The sequence below is a fragment of the Polypterus senegalus genome, chromosome 14, assembly GCF_016835505.1.
Source record: "Polypterus senegalus isolate Bchr_013 chromosome 14, ASM1683550v1, whole genome shotgun sequence".
Classification (NCBI taxonomy): domain Eukaryota; kingdom Metazoa; phylum Chordata; class Cladistia; order Polypteriformes; family Polypteridae; genus Polypterus; species Polypterus senegalus.
The window spans coordinates 138,461,484-138,481,008 of NC_053167.1; the positions used below are offsets into that span (position 1 = coordinate 138,461,484).

The 19,525-nt window shown below is 39.6% G+C and overlaps 1 protein-coding gene across 1 annotated transcript in view; it reads right to left on the bottom strand.

The window, feature by feature from the left end:
• LOC120514839 (intracisternal A particle-promoted polypeptide) overlaps positions 1-19,525 on the bottom strand; it is a 58,310-nt gene that overhangs the window by 30,949 nt on the left and 7,836 nt on the right. The window contains exons 2-4 of the mRNA XM_039735437.1: positions 18,541-18,903; positions 11,992-12,203; positions 831-1,050 (exon numbers count right to left, since the gene is read on the bottom strand). Coding sequence (XP_039591371.1) covers positions 831-1,050; positions 11,992-12,203; positions 18,541-18,850 — 742 coding nt within the window. The 5' untranslated portion in view covers positions 18,851-18,903. The remainder of the gene's footprint in view (positions 1-830; positions 1,051-11,991; positions 12,204-18,540; positions 18,904-19,525) is intronic.

Here is a 19,525-nt window from a genome sequence, read left to right on the forward strand (position 1 = left end):
CATTTTCAGAACTGCTTGGTGAAGATTCTTCTAGTTATCGGACTCTACTGAGCTCCAGAAATGCTGTTGAGACTTTAACTGCACGTAATTTTGAAGGTTTACTAATATATAATATATAAAATCCAATGTCTGTATGTTTGTCTGCTTTAAACGAGAGAATTCCTTAACGAATTTAGATTGGGTTTTTTTCTGTAATTTGCTTGAACATTCCAGTTGATTTTTGCGACTTCTCTCATTTCGCTATGTATCATAGTTTGTTTGCAGTATCGATTTATTTGTGTGAATCCCAGATCCACACAATGGGCCCCGGGGGCGGCTCTCCTCACTCACTCATCAGCTTCAGTTGAATTCAACTTTGTTTGATATTTAAAATAAAGCATTACTTAGCTCTTGATGAGTTTGAGTCCGGATATTCTCTTAAGTGTATGCCACAATGAAAAGATAGATTGCAATTTAGATTGTGGATCGTGATATGATTTTTTGGAAGGATAGCCCACCCCTAATTTGACTAATCGAGTTTTCAAATTTATGTAGGACTCATTAACCCTTTGGCGAGCTACTTGGAAAAGGGTTGTAGCTTGCGAGCGAGGTGTTGGAGACCCCTGGTCTAAGATGACCGACACCTTCAGTATCCCAGCTGTGATTAGTGCTTGTGTTTCTTTGTAGTGAACTCCCATGCTATCCAGGACAGAGTATTGTGTCTTCTATGTTGGAATTTTAACACCACTGTTTACAGTACATCACAGTTTTGATCACTTGGTGTATGCAAAGCTAATATCTCCCCTGGGACAACCTTTACTTAAGTGCATTTCACGGACAAGAGGGCTTACCTTCTAAGTACTTGAATAGCCTCTGAGGAGAAAGCAGGGGAAACCGGACAGGGTCCAGCACTTCAACCACATGCTTCTTTCTCTTTGACACATCTTTAAGTATCCAGTTCATGGCTGCAGTGAAGACCTGGTATTCATCCTCAATCCGTAGCTCTTCACTTCGTAGTATTTTCACCAGTTGTTCTTTTGATAATCCTACAAATTCGTCCCCAATACAAACCTGGAAAAGACACGATGATAAATGCCCTCATACCTGAATGCTGTTAATATGCATGGGCTTCTCTAACACTACAGTTTCCCCACTCAGGATCAGTACAGCATAGAAAAGTACTTTATCTGATTTAAAACATACTGTATATGTAGTTTGACTGCTAAGGAAACATTATGATTTGTGTACATAAATAAATATACACAAAATGTGTTGTCATATTTTTATATCTAGGTACTCAAGTACCAACAATATTTAAAACAAAGATAAAAAAAAGTTAAGGGCTAGATAATTTTATGGCCAGCAGCAACTGGAAGTGACACAGCATGTTCAGAAAGCAACTGTCTGCTTTCACTGGTCAGAAGGAAATGCTTTTGTCAGTTTTGTGATGTTTTAGGAGAACATCATATAAAATTACCCACTGGGAAGTTTGTCTCTCTAATTCAGAGGGAATAAAACTACTTTATACAAACAATGATCATGTTCATCTGCCTTTCTGATGTAACATTTATTGCTTAATCTGTGACGCATATGTACACAAAACATAACTTAAAGTAGTTACCGTATATACTCACGTACAAGTCGGGTCTTGAAAAATGAAAAATCGATCATAAAATCGACTCGTACGTCCATTCAAAAATGCGATGCTTAATTTTTTTTTACATCTTCTTGCCTCCTCCAATCTCGCATCAGTTTCTCAGACACATCGAACTTTGTGGCTGCAGCGCAGTTACCTATTTCTTTTAATTTAAAACCAGCTTTATATTTTCTTCTGATCAAACGGTCAATTGTAGATAAGGGGTGCTCTTACAATAAAGGTGTATGAGGGCGTGAGATACAAAAAAAAAAACACAAAACAGTGCAAACGTCGCTTCAGAATAGTTTGGGTATTACTGTGTGGTCATGCAGACATAATACATAGAAAAAAGAGACAGTGTGCTCTGTGGTTATTCCCTCAGGTGGGCCTTAGCATATCATAATCTGTTGGACCAACAGCGTCAGTTTTCCGCATTCGACTTATACGACCGACATTATAAGATACCAGAAATTATACAATAAATTCAACTCCTGACTTATCTGCAGGAGAACTTATCCGCGAGTATATACGGTAGGTAGTGATTGTCAACCACCCCTGCATCAACCTTTCCACTGTGGCTTAATTCGAGAAATCCATAATCACAAATTTAGGTGTGAAAATGGATTCCACTTTAAAATTGTAGCCATATGAACACAGTGGTAAAATCCTGCTTTTTCCAGTTGAGGCGGCTGTGAAAAATCAAGCCTGTTTTGTCTAAATGCAACCTGGAAACAGTGATCCATGCTTTTATAACCTTTCGTCTAGATTACTGCAATGCGATTCTTTTTGGAATTAGCCAGGCCTCCATTGCTCGCCTATAGCAGGTGCAAAATGCTGCTGCTTGATTTTTAACTGGCACAAGAAAGCATGAGCACATTACCCCAATTTTGGTTTCCCTTCACTGGCTTCCGGTTCATTTTCGATTCCATTTTAAGATCCTTGTATTTGTTTTTAAACCCTTTAATGGTTGTGCCCCATTGTATTTGTCAAAATTGCTGCACCCTTATGTACCGTCTGTCTCGCCCTCTCAGGTCAGCAGACCAGATGCTTTTACTTGTTCCTAAGGCACAACGCAAACTCCGAGGTGATCAGGCTTTTTCAGTTGCAGTTCCAAAACTCTGAAACGATTTGCCATTGCACGTTAGGCAGGCTCCTTCGCTTGCTGTCTTTAAATCTTATTTAAAGACGCACTTTCACTCCCTGGTCTTTAACCCAGTACAATATGTTGGCTGTCTGTGTACTTTTTTATTATGAATGTGTTTCTGTTTCTTTAACCCTTTGGTTATTGTTTGTCTGATATGTTGGGTTTTTAGTGTACAGCACTTTGATGTTGTTTTTAAAGTGCTTTATCTCTACATATAAAGGAGAGTTGGGATCCGAGAGACTGTGTTTGTGGAGGGATTGACAGTTAAGGCGGGTGGGGGAGTCACGTGATCATCTCCCCTCCCATTCACTTCATTTCGCTCCGAGCTGAGCTCTGCAGCTCACGCGGTCTTGCCGTTCTTTTTCCTTAGTGTTTAGTCCTCTCTCCTTTACCGATTTACTGTTTACTAGACGCAGTACTTACTGAACAGTATTTTTACTTTAGTGCTTCTACTTAGTGTTTCTTAGTGTTTAGTAGACGCGGTGTGCTGCTGTTCCCGGCGGTGCTGCGGTTTACTGTTACTTTCTACTTCGTTTTTGTACTTTAGTGTTTAGTAGACTTTTACTTTATCTTATTTACTGTTGTTTTTTACTGTTGTTTCCGGCGGTGTTGCCCTTTTTTTTTACTTTATCTCATTTAGTGTTTGGTAGACTTTTATTTTATCTCATTTACTGTTGTTCCCGGCGGTGTTGCCTTTTTTCCCATTTCTATTTTTTATGTACCATGTTCACGAATTAGTCATAGAGAAAATGTATATACTTTGGCTCCAGGAGGACAAACCAAAAATGTTGTATATAAACAAGCTCTATAAGTCCCATGTAGATACATAATTATTTCAACTACAGCGACTGCAGCGAAGCGCACGACGTCTGCAAGTCAATAAATAAATACACAAATCATGTGTGCTAATTTCAGTGGGAACAGTTCAAGAGTAAAGATTTAATTGGCTTAGATGTGTCATGCATTTTTCCCACAAACAAAAATATGTTGATGTCAGCGCACATGATATACAGATTAACAGATGGGCTGAATGGGCATGAAGAGACAACTCAGAATGCACATCCCACTGTGCCAGGTACTAATGAGGTATGGCAGAAGACTCAAATGATTTCTACGACCATCAGAAAATAAAAGTATAGTCGCAGTTTGCTAACAGACAGACACCAGAGAACTGGAAAAGTTTAATAAATCATGGTTCTTTACAATTCTTGGGAGAACAATTGAACTGGCAAATGCCCCACAAATCAATGTTATCGTCTTTTTAGGAGTTGAAAGACAAGTGGCAAGATAATAGTGACATGTACATTACCCTGATGGACATAGGGTTCTTAAACACTAGCAGAAAAATATTTTTGTGTCATAAGCTATAAGGACATTGTTGATGATTATGTGTACTCCTTCAGCGGAGCAGTGTGCTTATCTGCAAATAGTCTTTTTCAGCAGGATAAGGCTCTATGCTACAGAGCTAATAAAGTCATGGAATGGCTTTTTGGGCATTAAAGGAAATTCAGCCTAATGCAATGACCACCTTACCAAGAAATCCCACTTCTACCAAGCATTTATGGCACAAGGTAGCGCAAGCTATTCAAAGATCCACCAACCACAACAGAGGATGTGGGCCAGAACACCTAAGAAACACGTAGCAAAATAATCAATACACCCTGTGCCTAGTGCTTGAAATGGTTTTACAGGCATCTGTCCTTGGTTTTATGCTCTGGCTTTACTTATATATTGAGCTAATGTTCATAAAACAAAAAATTAAGCATTTTATCTAAAAATAACATTACAAGAAACAAATAGCATTATTTAAACGGCTCAAGAAGCATTTAAACAAAGGCATTTTAAGTGTTAAAGTCCGCAGACAGAGATAAGTATGAATGTCATATACCAGGGGTACTCAATTCTGGTCTTGGAGGTTTTCACTTTAACCCGTTTCTTAATTAGATCCCACTTATTTACTACTAAAGCAATATGTTTTTGGGCTTCATTTTAGTTAACTTCCTTGTTACAATACAGAAACCATCCATCCATTATCCAACCCGCTATATCCTAACTACAGGGTCACGGGGGTCTGCTGGAACTAATCCCCACCAACACAGGGTGCAAGGCAGGAAACAAACCCCGGGCAGGGTGCCAACCCACCGCAGGGCATACACACACAAGCACACACTCGGGACAATTTAGGATCACCAATGCACCTAACCTGCATGTCTTTGGACTGTGGGAGGAAACCCACGCAGACATGGGGAGAACATGCAAACTCCACGCAACAACAACACAACAACAACATTTATTTCTATAGCACATTTTCATACAAACAGTAGCTCAAAGTGCTTTACATATTAAAGAATAGAAAAATGAAAGACATAATTATAAAACAAAATAAATCAACATTAACATCGAATAAGAGTAAGGTTCAATGGCCAGGGGACAGAAAAACAAAAACTCCAGACGGCTGGAGAAAAAAATAAAATCTGTAGGGATTCCAGACCATGAGACCGCCCAGTCCCCTCTGGGAAGTGAACCCGGGTCTCCTAACTGCGAGGCAGCAGCGCTACCCACTGCGCCACCGTGCTGCCCTAGAGAAATCTTAATTGCTTATTTTAGTTTGAAACAGTTGCATTTACATTTTAATTATTGCCCGTTTTCATAACCAGCCAGCAGTTAATAATGAGGTGCAAATGAAAAAGGAACCAGCAGTTCTGAAGCTAACATACTTCCATTTAAAAACTGTGTACATGTTTCATGAAACAGCGGCGTTAAAACAAAGTTTTGAGACAAACGAGAGAGAATGGAAGGACCACAACAGATGGATACAGCGCTCAGAAAAAACAAAATACAATTTTTGTCTTGGAAGAATGAAAGCATTAGCAAGCCATGTAATTATCCACCAAGTTTCAATATCTGTTAGGCTTTAAATTATGAAGCTGGTTGGGACAAAAACCTGCAGCCACTGTAGACTTCCAGGACATCAAATGAGTACCCCTATTATATAATAATTTAACTAGCTTGTTATAAAGAGACATGATGGAAAGAGGAGATGAGATTACCTGGATGTGATGATGTGGAAGAATATGGACAATTTTAATGTGTCTAGCAAGATAAATAAACTACCACACAAATTAAAAAACTGGCGTCACATGGCAGTTTGATTTTGACTGCGAGTGGCTTATGGGATAATAATCTATTTTTCCTGAACCTGATTCTAATGAAACCAAGCATCAAGCTATAAAACATATATAGGTTTTTTTTCCAAAAAACTATTTTAAAACACTCATTAACATTCCCTACTATATCAATGCCTGCAGATTAGCAAACTCTATCCAGTTTCTCTCTTTTTCACTACTCAACTGCCAAAATGTTTGCTGTCCATGATGTAACTCTTTTAATGTACAACAGGAAAGTGACAGTAACATATGCAAAAAAAAAAAAAAGCAACTGGTAAATATTCATATTATCCTAAGTTTTCACATGTAAACAAGTTAAATGCTTTTGAAGTTAATAAGGAAGAAATGCTACTAAGACTAAAGAGATTCAAATCAAATAAATCAACACTATGGTACAACAGCTGGTATCAATACTAATGTCAAAACTTAAGTGCCAATTCAACACTAGTAGACATCTTATGTGAACACCTTCAACTATCAATTTCATTAAATTTTCTAGTACTAGGGTGTTGTACCGTGTTAGCCATTATGAATGTAGTGAGAAGTCAAGCAAAATGACCCCTTTTATTGGCTAACTAAAAAGATTACAATATGCAAGCTTTCAAGGCACCTCAGGCCCCTTCTTCAGGCATAAGAAGTATTACAGGTTCAACTGAAAGACAACACCCTTGTAACTTCTGTTTTTCACAAACCGACAGACGGACTTACCTGAGAAGTGACAGCTTCCAACCCAAGCATATAAGGCGCTCCATTATTTTCAGCCAAGCAATACGATAACAACCGTATTTGCTCAGACCCGACAGACCGGGATAAAAACTGCAGGAGCTCAGACGAGGTTATACCCCCAAAACAACAGACACTCAAATAAGAGGAGCTGCTGCCATACCCAGAGAAAACCTTCTGGAATATAAAAACAAAGAACTGCATCCCCCTTGTTGTAACCTATAACCCACATCTTGAAGCACTTCAAATAATTATACAGTGGTGTGAAAAACTATTTGCCCCCTTCTTGATTTCTTATTCTTTTGCATGTTTGTCACACAAAATGTTTCTGATCATCAAACACATTTAACCATTAGTCAAATATAACACAAGTAAACACAAAATGCAGTTTTTAAATGATGGTTTTTATTATTTAGGGAGAAAAACAATCCAAACCTACATGGCCCTGTGTGAAAAAGTAATTGCCCCTTGTTAAAAATCACCTAACTGTGGTGTATCACACCTGAGTTCAATTTCCGTAGCCACCCCCAGGCCTGATTACTGCCACCCCTGTTTCAATCAAGAAATCACTTAAATAGGAGCTGCCTGACACAGAGAAGTAGACCAAAAGCACCTCAAAAGCTAGACATCATGCCAAGATCCAAAGAAATTCAGGAACAAATGAGAACAGAAGTAATTGAGATCTATCAGTCTGGTAAAGGTTATAAAGCCATTTCTAAAGCTTTGGGACTTCAGCGAACCACAGTGAGAGCCATTATGCACAAATGGCAAAAACATGGAACAGTGGTGAACCTTCCCAGGAGTGGCCGGCCGACCAAAATTACCCCAAGAGCGCAGAGACGACTCATCCGAGAGATCACAAAAGACCCCAGGACAACGTCTAAAGAACTGCAGGCCTCACTTGCCTCAATTAAGGTCAGTGTTCACGACTCCACCATAAGAAAGAGACTGGGCAAAAACGGCCTGCATGGCAGATTTCCAAGACGCAAACCACTGTTAAGCAAAAAGAACATTAGGGCTCGTCTCAATTTTGCTAAGAAACATCTCAACGATTGCCAAGACTTTTGGGAAAATACCTTGTGGACTGATGAGACAAAAGTTGAACTTTTTGGAAGGTAAATGTCCCGTTACATCTGGCGTAAAAGGAACACAGCATTTCAGAAAAAGAACATCATACCAACAGTAAAATATGGTGGTGGTAGTGTGATGGTCTGGGGTTGTTTTGCTGCTTCAGGACCTGGAAGGCTTGCTGTGATAGATGGAACCATGAATTCTACTGTCTACCAAAAATCCTGAAGGAGAATGTCCGGCCATCTGTTCGTCAACTCAAGCTGAAGCGATCTTGGGTGCTGCAACAGGACAATAACCCAAAACACACCAGCAAATCCACCTCTGAATGGCTGAAGAAAAACAAAATGAAGACTTTGGAGTGGCCTACTCAAAGTCCTGACCTGAATCCAATTGAGATGCTATGGCATGACCTTAAAAAGGCGGTTCATGCTAGAAAAACCTCAAATAAAGCTGAATTACAACAATTCTGAAACGATGAGTGGGCCAAAATTCCTCCAGAGCCTGTAAAAGACTCATTGCAAGTTATCGCAAACACTTGATTGCAGTTATTGCTGCTAAGGGTGGCCCAACCAGTTATTAGGTTCAGGGGGCAATTACTTTTTCACACAGGGCCATGTAGGTTTGGATTTTTTTCTCCCTAAATAATAAAAACCATCATTTAAAAACTGCATTTTGTGTTTACTTGTGTTATATTTGACTAATGGTTAAATGTGTTTGATGATCAGAAACATTTTGTGTGACAAACATGCAAAAGAATAAGAAATCAGGAAGGGGGCAAATAGTTTTTCACACCACTGTAAATGAACTTCAGCCAAGGCTAAACAATGACGAAATGCTGAAAAATGTATTTCCAGAACCTCCCTTTCTGGCATACAGACAACCGCCAAATCTGCAACAACTAATTGTCTGAAGCTCCCTAAGTGAACCAACAGAAAATGGCACATCTCCCTGCCTGCAGAAAAGGTGTAAAACATGTGCTCACATTAATAATATAGGCCGTGTAGTTATACCACACTGCCAACTAGAACATCGCATAAAGGAACCATTTTCCTGCAGATCACATAACATGGTCTACCTCATTCTCTGTATGTAATGTCCCGACACTGCACTCTATGTGGGAGAAACTGGACAAACACTCCGCCAAAGAACGAATTTACACAGGCGTCACATCAAGCATGGCAACAGAAATGTTCTTGTAGCAGCTCACTTCAACTGCCATGGACACTGCGAGAGGGACTTTAAAGTAACAGAGCTTATGGGCAACTTCAGAAGTGCTATGGATATGCCAGACACCACAATGTACCGGAGTCACATGGAACTGAAAACCTGATGGCGGAAGATAAAAGAAAAAATTCACTTTGCTGTCCCAATATAAGCAACAGTATTTTTCAGTTTCTTTGTCACACCTCGCCTGATGAAGTGGCCTTAGCTGCCTCAAAAGCTTGCATTTGTAATCCGTTTAGTTAGCCAATAAAAGGTGTCATTTCACCCTACTTTCCCTTGTATCAATCTATGGCTAACATGGTACAACACTCTACTGCTTCGACACTGACACAAACATCCTGACTGCAGAGCCACATTGTATTGAAAACCTCATCCAAAACTTCAAAAGACTTTGTTGGACAGTCATCTTATCCAAAGATCTTGACTATACATTGTTCCCCTCAATTGCTAAATGAATCTTAGCATGAAGATGTCCATTAATTTAATACATTTATGATGTCTCACTTAAAGGTTTTCCAATGTTGTATCTGTCCTGGTGTCTGTATAAGCAAAGGGAACTCCAGTTTTTGTATCACATCTCGCCTGAAGAAGGGGCTTGAGTTGCCTCGAAAGTTTGCATATTGTAATCTTTTTAGTTAGTAATTATATTGTGTGAAAGTTAGGCAAAAAGAGATCAAACAACCCATTCTTATTGAACATTTTCTTGTGTTTATCAATGTTTAATTGGTAAAACCGATTTCTGCAAACTCTAAGCTCAGAAACAAAATAATTGCAGCCAAAATTGGCACTTCCATTCAAACTGGAATTATCAGTACCACGCAGAAAAGATTTATTGCATGTGATGTATGCAGTAGTTAGCAGGATACAAGTTGACATGGGCCAATTCAAAAAACACAAGGAAATGCTGCAAAATATTTAATTTGAATATGAATGCTGCAGGGGCGGCATGGTGGCGCAGTCGGTAGCGCTGCTGCCTCGCAGTTAGGAGACCCGGGTTCGCTTCCCGGGTCCTCCCTGCGTGGAGTTTGCATGTTCTCCCCGTGTCTGCGTGGGTTTCCTCCCACAGTCCAAAGACATGCAGGTTAAGTGGATTGGCGGTCCTAAATTGTCCGTAGTGTGTGTGCTTGATGTGTGTGTGCCCTGCGGTGGGCTGGCGCTCTGCCCGTGGTTTGTTTCCTGCCTTGCGCCCTGTGTTGGCTGGGATTGGCTCCAGCAGACCCTGTAGTTAGGATATAGGGGGTTGGATGATGGATGGATGGATGAATGCTGCAAAAATATCAGCAATTACAGTATAGCTGACAAGTTAAATTCATGGGTATCAATTACTACTAGACCAGTGGTTTCCAAACTCAGTCCTGGGGACCCACTGTGGCTGCAGGTTTTTGTTCCAACCAGATTGATAATCGGTGATAATAATCGATAACAGCTGATCTCTTTTAATTAGCTGGTCTTTTTTACTCCTCTCTTACTCTGCATTCAGAAAAACAGCATGAGTTTTACATTTATAAGACATTTAAAAATATTTCTATTTTTTCTAAAGCTATAAATGCTTAATTCTGTTTTGTTGTTTTCCTATTATTTTCCCCTTTTAACCATTAACAACCAGCCCAGCAGACACCTGGGATGATGAAAGCAGCAGTGTCAGACTCGCTAATTAGTAAATAATCAGTTCAATAACCAGAACACCTAGAAAAGCAGAATGAAAATTAGGCTAAAAATACTGTTAATGACCTAAAAAAAAAACAAACTACATATTCCCCATATTACTACTTATTACATTTTAATAATAATCTACCAAATTTAGTTTGCAATTTCTACATTGACTCCAAAACACAGAAATTGGGAAATAATGACTCACTTAATTAGGCTAAGAGTCTAATGAAAAATGTTGGAACAAAAACCTGAAGCCACAGTGGGTCCCCAGGATCGAGTTTGGGAACCACCATACTAGACTATTAGAGTGGAGTGGTGGCTCTGAGGCTAGAGATTTGCACTGGCAATCAGAAGGTTGCCGGTTCGAAACCCGTAAAATGGCAGCAGTGACTCTACTCGTGACTCTACTCCACTGGAGTCTCTTGAGAAAGGCCCTTAACCTGCAATTGCTCCTGGGTATGACGTTAATCTACATCCAGTCCTGCAAGCAGTTCCTCCAACTTGCTGGGAAAACCTGGAGGTTGGTGGCAGGATTGGCACTCCAGGCACCGTAGAAAACCTCACACTCTTCTGAGTGGTGCTGAGGTGTCACCCACTGGTCCCAATCCAGATGGTTCGTTGTGTGGTGGGTGCGCCAATGTGCTGTAATCAGTGCATGCTCCCAACCTCTCCTCTCTCTCACAGTTAAAGATCAAACAAATATTACCATATATTTTACTATAAAGTATTTACACAATAGAGAAACTACAAGGTTTAAATTAAAAACACTTTAAGTCAATTTCATTCATTTCTTCAGGAAGGCTACCTTGGCTTGTATCTATCTTTAGTTATCAATTTGACATTCATATCCAAACTGGAAGTACAGTACATCTTTCCCACTTTTATCTTCCTATTTATTGGTCACCCCCACACTTTCTTCTTCACCTTAAGTGGTCTTCTGTGGTTTACATAAATGAACATTACACTGTTATTTGTACAGACCCAGCAATCTTTAATGCTCTGGATTTCTTTACTTAATAACAAGTCACATTACTGTACATGAGGAGGACCACTTAGAATGATTCATCAAATGCCACAGTGAATTGCTTCTGTAATATTTATGGTACAGAAATGGTCAGGATGTAAAAATCTATGTCAGTACTTAATTATTCTATAAAAAAGTAAACCAACTAATATTATTGATTTACACTCTAATCAAGTGTCAGTATTTAATGATCAGCCTCTTCAAGAGGCTTCCACTTAAGATGGTTAAACAGGTTTAAGTAGCTTGGCTGTCATTGTCAGCCTGAGACTTGCTCTGTTTTAGCCATAAAAGAGTTACTATTCTGAAAATCTTTACTATCTATAAACCATGACAGTCATATGGGGACAGAAAGAACTAAAAACAGAATCACCTCTAGAAAATGCACATTAATGTAGTTTTCCGTAAACTCCATCATGTCGAAACAGGCAATCTGCTCCAGGAACTGATAGATGCCAATGCAGTTCAGTGGATCCATTTGCACTTTAAGAAACTCGCAGCACATAGTGACCACCTCACTCAGCTGGAGCATATCTGCTGCAATCATCAGTTCTTGGACATTGTCTACATTGACATTTATTATCCCTGTCAAAAAATCAAAAGCAAATTATAAAAATGGAGAGAATCAGGGTACTCAAGAGAATGCAGCTGTTAATTTCTGTTGTACTCTAAGCTATAAAGTTTTACTCCTGTGAAAATGCTTCCTGTATTTTTACAGCAAATTTTCTGAACACACAAGTACCCTTTGCCTCACTTAAAGAGTGAATGAGTTCTTCTGCTACTAATTGGCAAACAAGTGAATGTGACACTGAAGTAGCTGCTCCCTTTAGCATTTAGTGTTATCTGCAACTGTGTCTGTACTGCTTTTCACTAAGAAGTACATTTAAAGAAGTTACATTAAAAGGAGAAGTTAAATAAAAAAAAAAACAACACTGTGGAAAGAAAAATACATTTATATTTTTATCTAAATATAAATATCACACTAGCATGCTTTTCCAAATGTTAAAACTAAGGGGAAGGAAAGCCAGCAGATTAAACCATCAGAACAGTTAAAATTAAGTGACTTACTGATTTCTGAATCGGGCAAGAATAAAACTCTTCAGCCACAGTAGTACCCTAAAACTGAACTTCAGAACCACAGTTCTGGATAAACTCACTGCGCACAGAGCTACAGTGGAAACCCAGTGATATTGTATGCCAGGTTGCTATAAGCTGAAGGAATTGGACCTTTCTTCCATTCTCCCCGTTCAGAGGCTTACCTTTGAGTAGGTCACACTACATGAAGAAAAGATTTCGAAAAGCAGACGGCTAATGTTGGACAAACTGTGATGGCGGTGTGCATTCACATTCAGATAACTGAGAGGTCAGTTTGAATGACTATAATTAGACAAATCACTTGATGTGAACAGAAAAATAACTTGATAAAGCACTGAGAATGAAGAACCTCCTTAAATAGGCTTCATAATTACAACTCTTCAAGCAAAGATAACAAAACTGAAGCTCCATAAAACAGCAACTTTGAATCACAGTCTCTCTGTTCATCCATCAATACGACAAAGACCATTTAATCATCCTCCTACTATGAGTGTGCAGATAGCTGATCAATCAATCTGTACAATAAAGGTTCTTGTGCAGTGCAGACAGGGAAAAATGGCAGATATTGGGGTTGTGCTGGCCTACCTGCATAGCTCTGCTGCACCAGTCCTGAAGGTTTCACAAATCTCTGCAACCACACGAATAGCTGAACATCTTTTTTACCCCGTCCAGAGCTGCATGCTTCCAAGTACTATGATTGATGAGGAAGGCCTTCAGTGAGAATTTCATATGGTCCTTATATTGTTTCTTCTGAGTGCCACTGGAACACTTGCCATATTGAAGTTCCTCATAAAGAATTCTTTTAGAGAGGTGATAGTCTGCAGGCAAACTAAATGGAAGACCCATTGGAGCTGGAACTGCATCAGGATGGTGCAGAGCGTGTGAGGACTTTGGTGTCTGTTACTCTACTTTGTCATTTGACACCAAGGAGTCTTCTGAAGCAGGTTGTGTTGAAATGGCTCAGTTACTTTGCATGTCATGGTAAACTATCCAGGTCTCACAGGCATAGAGAAACATAGAAACAACAATGGTCCTGTACACCTTCAGCATAATAATAATACATGTTATTTACATACAGTCATATGAAAAAGTTTGGGAACCCCGCTTAATTCTTTGGATTTTTGTTTGTCATTGGCTGAGCTTTCAAAGTAGCAACTTCCTTTTAATATACGACATGTCTTATGGACACAGTAGTATTTCAGCAGTGACATTAAGTTTATTGGATTAACAGAAAATATGCAATATGCATCATAACAAAATTAGACAGGTGCATAAATGTGGGCAACACAACAGAGATATGACATCAATACTCAATTGAGCCTCCTTTTGCTCCTTTGAGCCTCCAGACGCTGTCCTCCTATAGCCTGTGATGAGTGTCTGGATTCTGGATGGAGGTATTTTTGACCATTCTTCATACAAAATCTCTCCAGTTCAGTTATACTTCATAGCTGCCGAGCATGGACAGCCTGTTTCAAATCATCCCATAGATTTTCCATGATATTCAAGTCAGGGGACTGTGACGACCATTCCAGAACATTGTACTTCTCCCTCTACATGAATACCTTTGTAGATTTCCAACTGTGCTTTGGGTCATTGTCTTGTTGGAATATCCAACCCCTGCGTAACTTCAACTTTGTGACTGATGCTTGAACATTATCCTGAAGAATCTGCTGATATTGGGTTGAATTCATCAGACCATTGACTTTAACAAGGGCCACAATCCCTGAACTAGCCACACAGCCCCACAGCATGATGGAACCTCCACCAAATTTGACAGTAGGTAGCAGGTGTTTTTCTTGGAATGCGGTGTTCTTCTTCCGCCATGCAAAACACTTTTTGTTCTGACCAAGTAAGTCAATTTTTGTGTCATCAGTCCAAAGCACTTTGTTCCAAAATGAATCTGACTTGTCTAAATGAGCATTTGCATACAACAAGCGACTCTGTTTGTGGCGTGAGTGCAGAAAGGGCTTCTTTCTCATCACCCTGCCATACAGATGTTCTTTGTGCAAATTCCGCTGAACTGTAGAACGATGTACAGACACACCATCAGCAGTGAGATGTTCTTGCAGGTTTTTGGAGGTGATCTGTGGTTGTCTGTCACCATTCTCACAATCCTGCCTCTTCATATGCCGCTCATGTATTTTTCTTGGCCTGCCAGACCTGCTGGGTTTAACAGCAACTGTGCCTGTGACCTTCCATTTCCTGACTCCATTCCTTACAATTGAAACTGACAGTTTAAACCTCTGAGATCGCTTTTTGCAGCCTTCCTCTAAACCATGAGACTCAACAATCTTTGTTTTCAGATCTTTTACGAGTTGCTTTGAGGATCCCATGCTGCCTGTCGCTCTTCAGAGGAGAGTCAAAGGGAAGGAAGCACAACTTGCAATTGATCACCTTAAATACCTTTGACCACTCATGACTGGACACCCCTGTCTATGAAGTTCAAGGCTTAATGAGCTCATCATACCAAGTAATCAGCGTTGAGCAGTCACAGGCATTCAAATCAGCACAATGACAAGTCATTGTGCACAGCCAGTTTTTCACATTTGATTTAATTTCATACAACTGAATACTGCTTCACTAAAAATCTTTGTTCAGAAAACACCGCAGTACTCCGGTGTTCCTAGGAAATGAAAGACATACCACTGTTACCTTTTTTGTTGAAAGGAAAGTCAATTATTATGCAGGTTGAGAGGGGTTCCCAAACTTTTTCATATGACTGTAGCACCTTTCCCATGCTCAAGGAGCTTCACAGAGTAAAGCATTAAATAGAATAAAAGGTAATAAACCAGACAAAATACTAATTCAATACTAAAAGAAAAGGCTAAACAAATAACATAATTTGTGATATAACACACACACAAATTATCCTGGGCATCTGGACAGATAGGTAAACTGAAAGAAGGGGCAGAATGTTAGGGTTAGTTAAAAGCCTTCCTGGACAGATTAGTTTTAAGTAGTTTTTTAAAGGAATGAATTGAGTCAGCTGATCTAATTATTTTCTAAAGGTCATTCCAAAGCCAGGCCCTGCTGTCACCCATAGAGTGCAGGTTAATGTGGGACACAACAGGCTTGCCAAAATCAGAGGGCAGGCAGGAGCCTAGCGATGGAGAAGGTCACTGGTGTAATCCGGTGCAAAGGCCATTTAAAGCTTTGTAGGTTATTAATAGAATTTCAGATTCAATCCTGTAAGACACAGGGAGCCAGTGAAGGTGAAGCATGGTGGGTGTTATGTGCTCACTGTTCTTAGTTCATGTAAGGAGGACTCTTGCAGCAGAGTTTTGAATCAACTGGAGCTGTGATATAATATCAGAGGAGGCACCTGCCAGTAGGGAGTTACAATAATCAATGCGGGATGTGATAAAACTATGAAAAAAGTTTCTCAGCATTAGAAAAAGGAAGAAATGAGCAAACAGGGAATACAGTTATGGTTCTGTTCCGCATATTACTGTGTAGTCAGCCAAAACTGTGCTTGCTTTTGGTATCCTGAAGTTCCCTTAGTCATCAGTGACAGTGTTCCTGGATAGTATACTGCCAAGATATGTAAACCTGTCCACTGCACTCAGTTTCAGGCCAATGACAGTGACAATGGGATCAACATGGGGTATCCCTGGGCCTGGGAAGGACAGTAGGTTAAGTGTCAATGAGTATGACTAAAAGCTTGAAATGATCAAATAAATATAGATTTTTTTTTTATCAGTAAATATAATAAAACCTAACATTTCATAGCCATTTCACCAAATTCATGGCAGTATTGGACACAAGCCAGACACCATCCCCGAAAATGGCATCAACACAATGCGGGCCCCTCTTACAGAAACTCCTACAGACTCTCTCACACTGGCCCAATTTAGAGTTACCAATTAATCTTGCAGGCACATTATTGAAGATATGTAAGGAATATTGGAATACTTGGAGAAAACCCACAAAGATACAGGAGACAATACTACAAACTAAAAGGAAAATGAGAAGGTGTGTTTATTTTGACAATGGATCTGTGAGGAAGAGGATGAACACTAAATCTTAATAGAAAATTACTCCTGGTACCACAGCTTTAACCTTAATTGGTTATTCTGTCATTCCTTTACTAGATGACATATATTCCAAATAATCTGTCTGATTCCTAGTAATATACAGTGGAGTGAAAAACTATTTGCCCCCTTCCTGATTTCTTATTCTTTTGCATGTTTGTCACACAAAATGTTTCTGATCATCAAACACATTTAACCATTAGTCAAACATAACACAAGTAAACACAAAATGCAGTTTTTAAATGATGGTTTTTATTATTTAGAGAGAAAAAAAAATCCAAACCTACATGGCCTACATGTGTGAAAAAGTAATTGCCCCCTTGTTAAAAAATCACCTAACTGTGGTGTATCACACCTGAGTTCAATTTCCTGATTACTGCCACACCTGTTTCAATCAAGAAATCACTTAAATAGGAGCTGCCTGACACAGAGAAGTAGACCAAAAGCACCTCAAAAGCTAGACATCATGCCAAGATCCAAAGAAATTCAGGAACAAATGAGAACAGAAGTAATTGAGATCTATCAGTCTGGTGAAGGTTATAAAGCCATTTCTAAAGCTTTGGGACTCCAGCGAACCACAGTGAGAGCCATTATCCACAAATGGCAAAAACATGGAACAGTGGTGAACCTTCCCAGGAGTGGCCAGCCGACCAAAATTACCCCAAGAGCGAAGAGACGACTCATCCGAGAGGTCACAAAAGACCCCAGGACAACGTCTAAAGAACTGCAGGCCTCACTTGCCTCAATTAAGGTCAGTGTTCACGACTCCACCATAAGAAAGAGACTGGGCAAAACGGCCTGCATGGCAGATTTCCAAGACGCAAACCACTGTTAAGCAAAAAGAACATTAGGGCTCGTCTCAATTTTGCTAAGAAACATCTCAATGATTGCCAAGACTTTTGGTAAAATATCTTGTGGACTGATGAGACAAAAGTTGAACTTTTTGGAAGGCAAATGTCCCGTTACATCTGGCGTAAAAGGAACACAGCATTTCAGAAAAAGAACATCATACCAACAGTAAAATATGGTGGTGGTAGTGTGATGGTCTGGGGTTGTTTTGCTGCTTCAGGACCTGGAAGGCTTGCTGTTATAGATGGAACCATGAATTCTACTGTCTACCAAAAAATCCTGAAGGAGAATGTCCGGCCATCTGTTCGTCAACTCAAGCTGAAGCGATCTTGGGTGCTGCAACAGGACAATGACCCAAAACACACCAGCAAATCCACCTCTGAATGGCTGAAGAAAAACAAAATGAAGACTTTGGAGTGGCCTAGTCAAAGTCCTGACCTGAATCCAATTGAGATGCTATGGCATGACCTTAAAAAGGCGCTTCATGCTAGAAAACCCTCAAATAAAGCTGAATTACAACAATTCTGAAACGATGAGTGGGCCAAAATTCCTCCAGAGCGCCGTAAAAGACTCATTGCAAGTTATCGCAAACGCTTGATTGCAGTTATTGCTGCTAAGGGTGGCCCAACCAGTTATTAGGTTCAGGGGGCAATTACTTTTTCACACAGGGCCATGTAGGTTTGGATTTTTTTTTCTCCCTAAATAATAAAAACCATCATTTAAAAACTGCATTTTGTGTTTACTTGTGTTATATTTGACTAATGGTTAAATGTGTTTGATGATCAGAAACATTTTGTGTGACAAACATGCAAAAGAATAAGAAATCAGGAAGGGGGCAAATAGTTTTTCACACCACTGTATAAACCTCTGTGTTAATCATACTGTATTATCAAAGCCCATTAGAAATGACCTGAAGTAGAACTAATTGTTTTAAGAACAACACTTACCTGTGTATATAAAATCAAGAAGCAGTTCGAAGACATGTGCTTCTACTCCTAAAATCTGTACAACGTCTTTGTCCACTTCCCTCATGCCCCCAGCAAATAGGGCTGAGAAGTAGGGGCTACTGGCAGCAAGTACAAGCCTGTGCACTTGGAAAAGTTGTCCTCCAACCTGTAACTGGACATCACAGAAGTCTTGCTGAATCCTCAATTTGTTAATCTGTGCCAATATAAATCGGGCATATCTGTCTGAGGAATAACTCGTCATCTCCGAGACCGTTGTACAGCCGGGTTGGAAGTGACCTACACCAGCCATCTTCAGATGTATGGGTAAGCAGGTGCTTGATAAATGATGGATAATTTCTTTGTCTATTAAAAAAGAAAAGGTGCAATAAAGGCTCAGTGAGGTCATAAAACAACAACTATAGTTGTCATTACATATAACATTGAAATTTTTGTATTACAGTAACACAACATAACATTCTAAAACCTGTTTACTCCAATTCGCACTAGTGCTGGGGCAGAGCCTGTCATGGCACAACTGGGCACAAGCAGGAACTAACCTGGTACTTGGCACCAGTACACTGCAGGGCCCACTTATGTACACACACTCACAAAACATCACACACATACACTTACTTGGGGTGTTAGAGGAAAACTGGAGCACTCAGAGAAAAAAAAACTACACATCCAAGAAGAATATGTGAACTCCACACAGACAAGGATGCTGGATCAGTGAAGCAGTTGTGCCAACCACTGCCAGCCTGTATTAGAATAACAATAAACTGTGTTTATTATTTAATGTTTAGCCTTAGTAATGCTTGACTGATTCATTTCACTCATGCATTCACAGTAAAGAACACAGGTGTTCAAAAGAGATTTGTCACAGAAGCCAAAATGTATAAGGAGTGTTACTGGTGAAATTATGCCCTGTTTTTCAGTAGCAATTTAGAGCCTCAAACACAAAGTTATTAGGAAGTCCAGTTCAAAA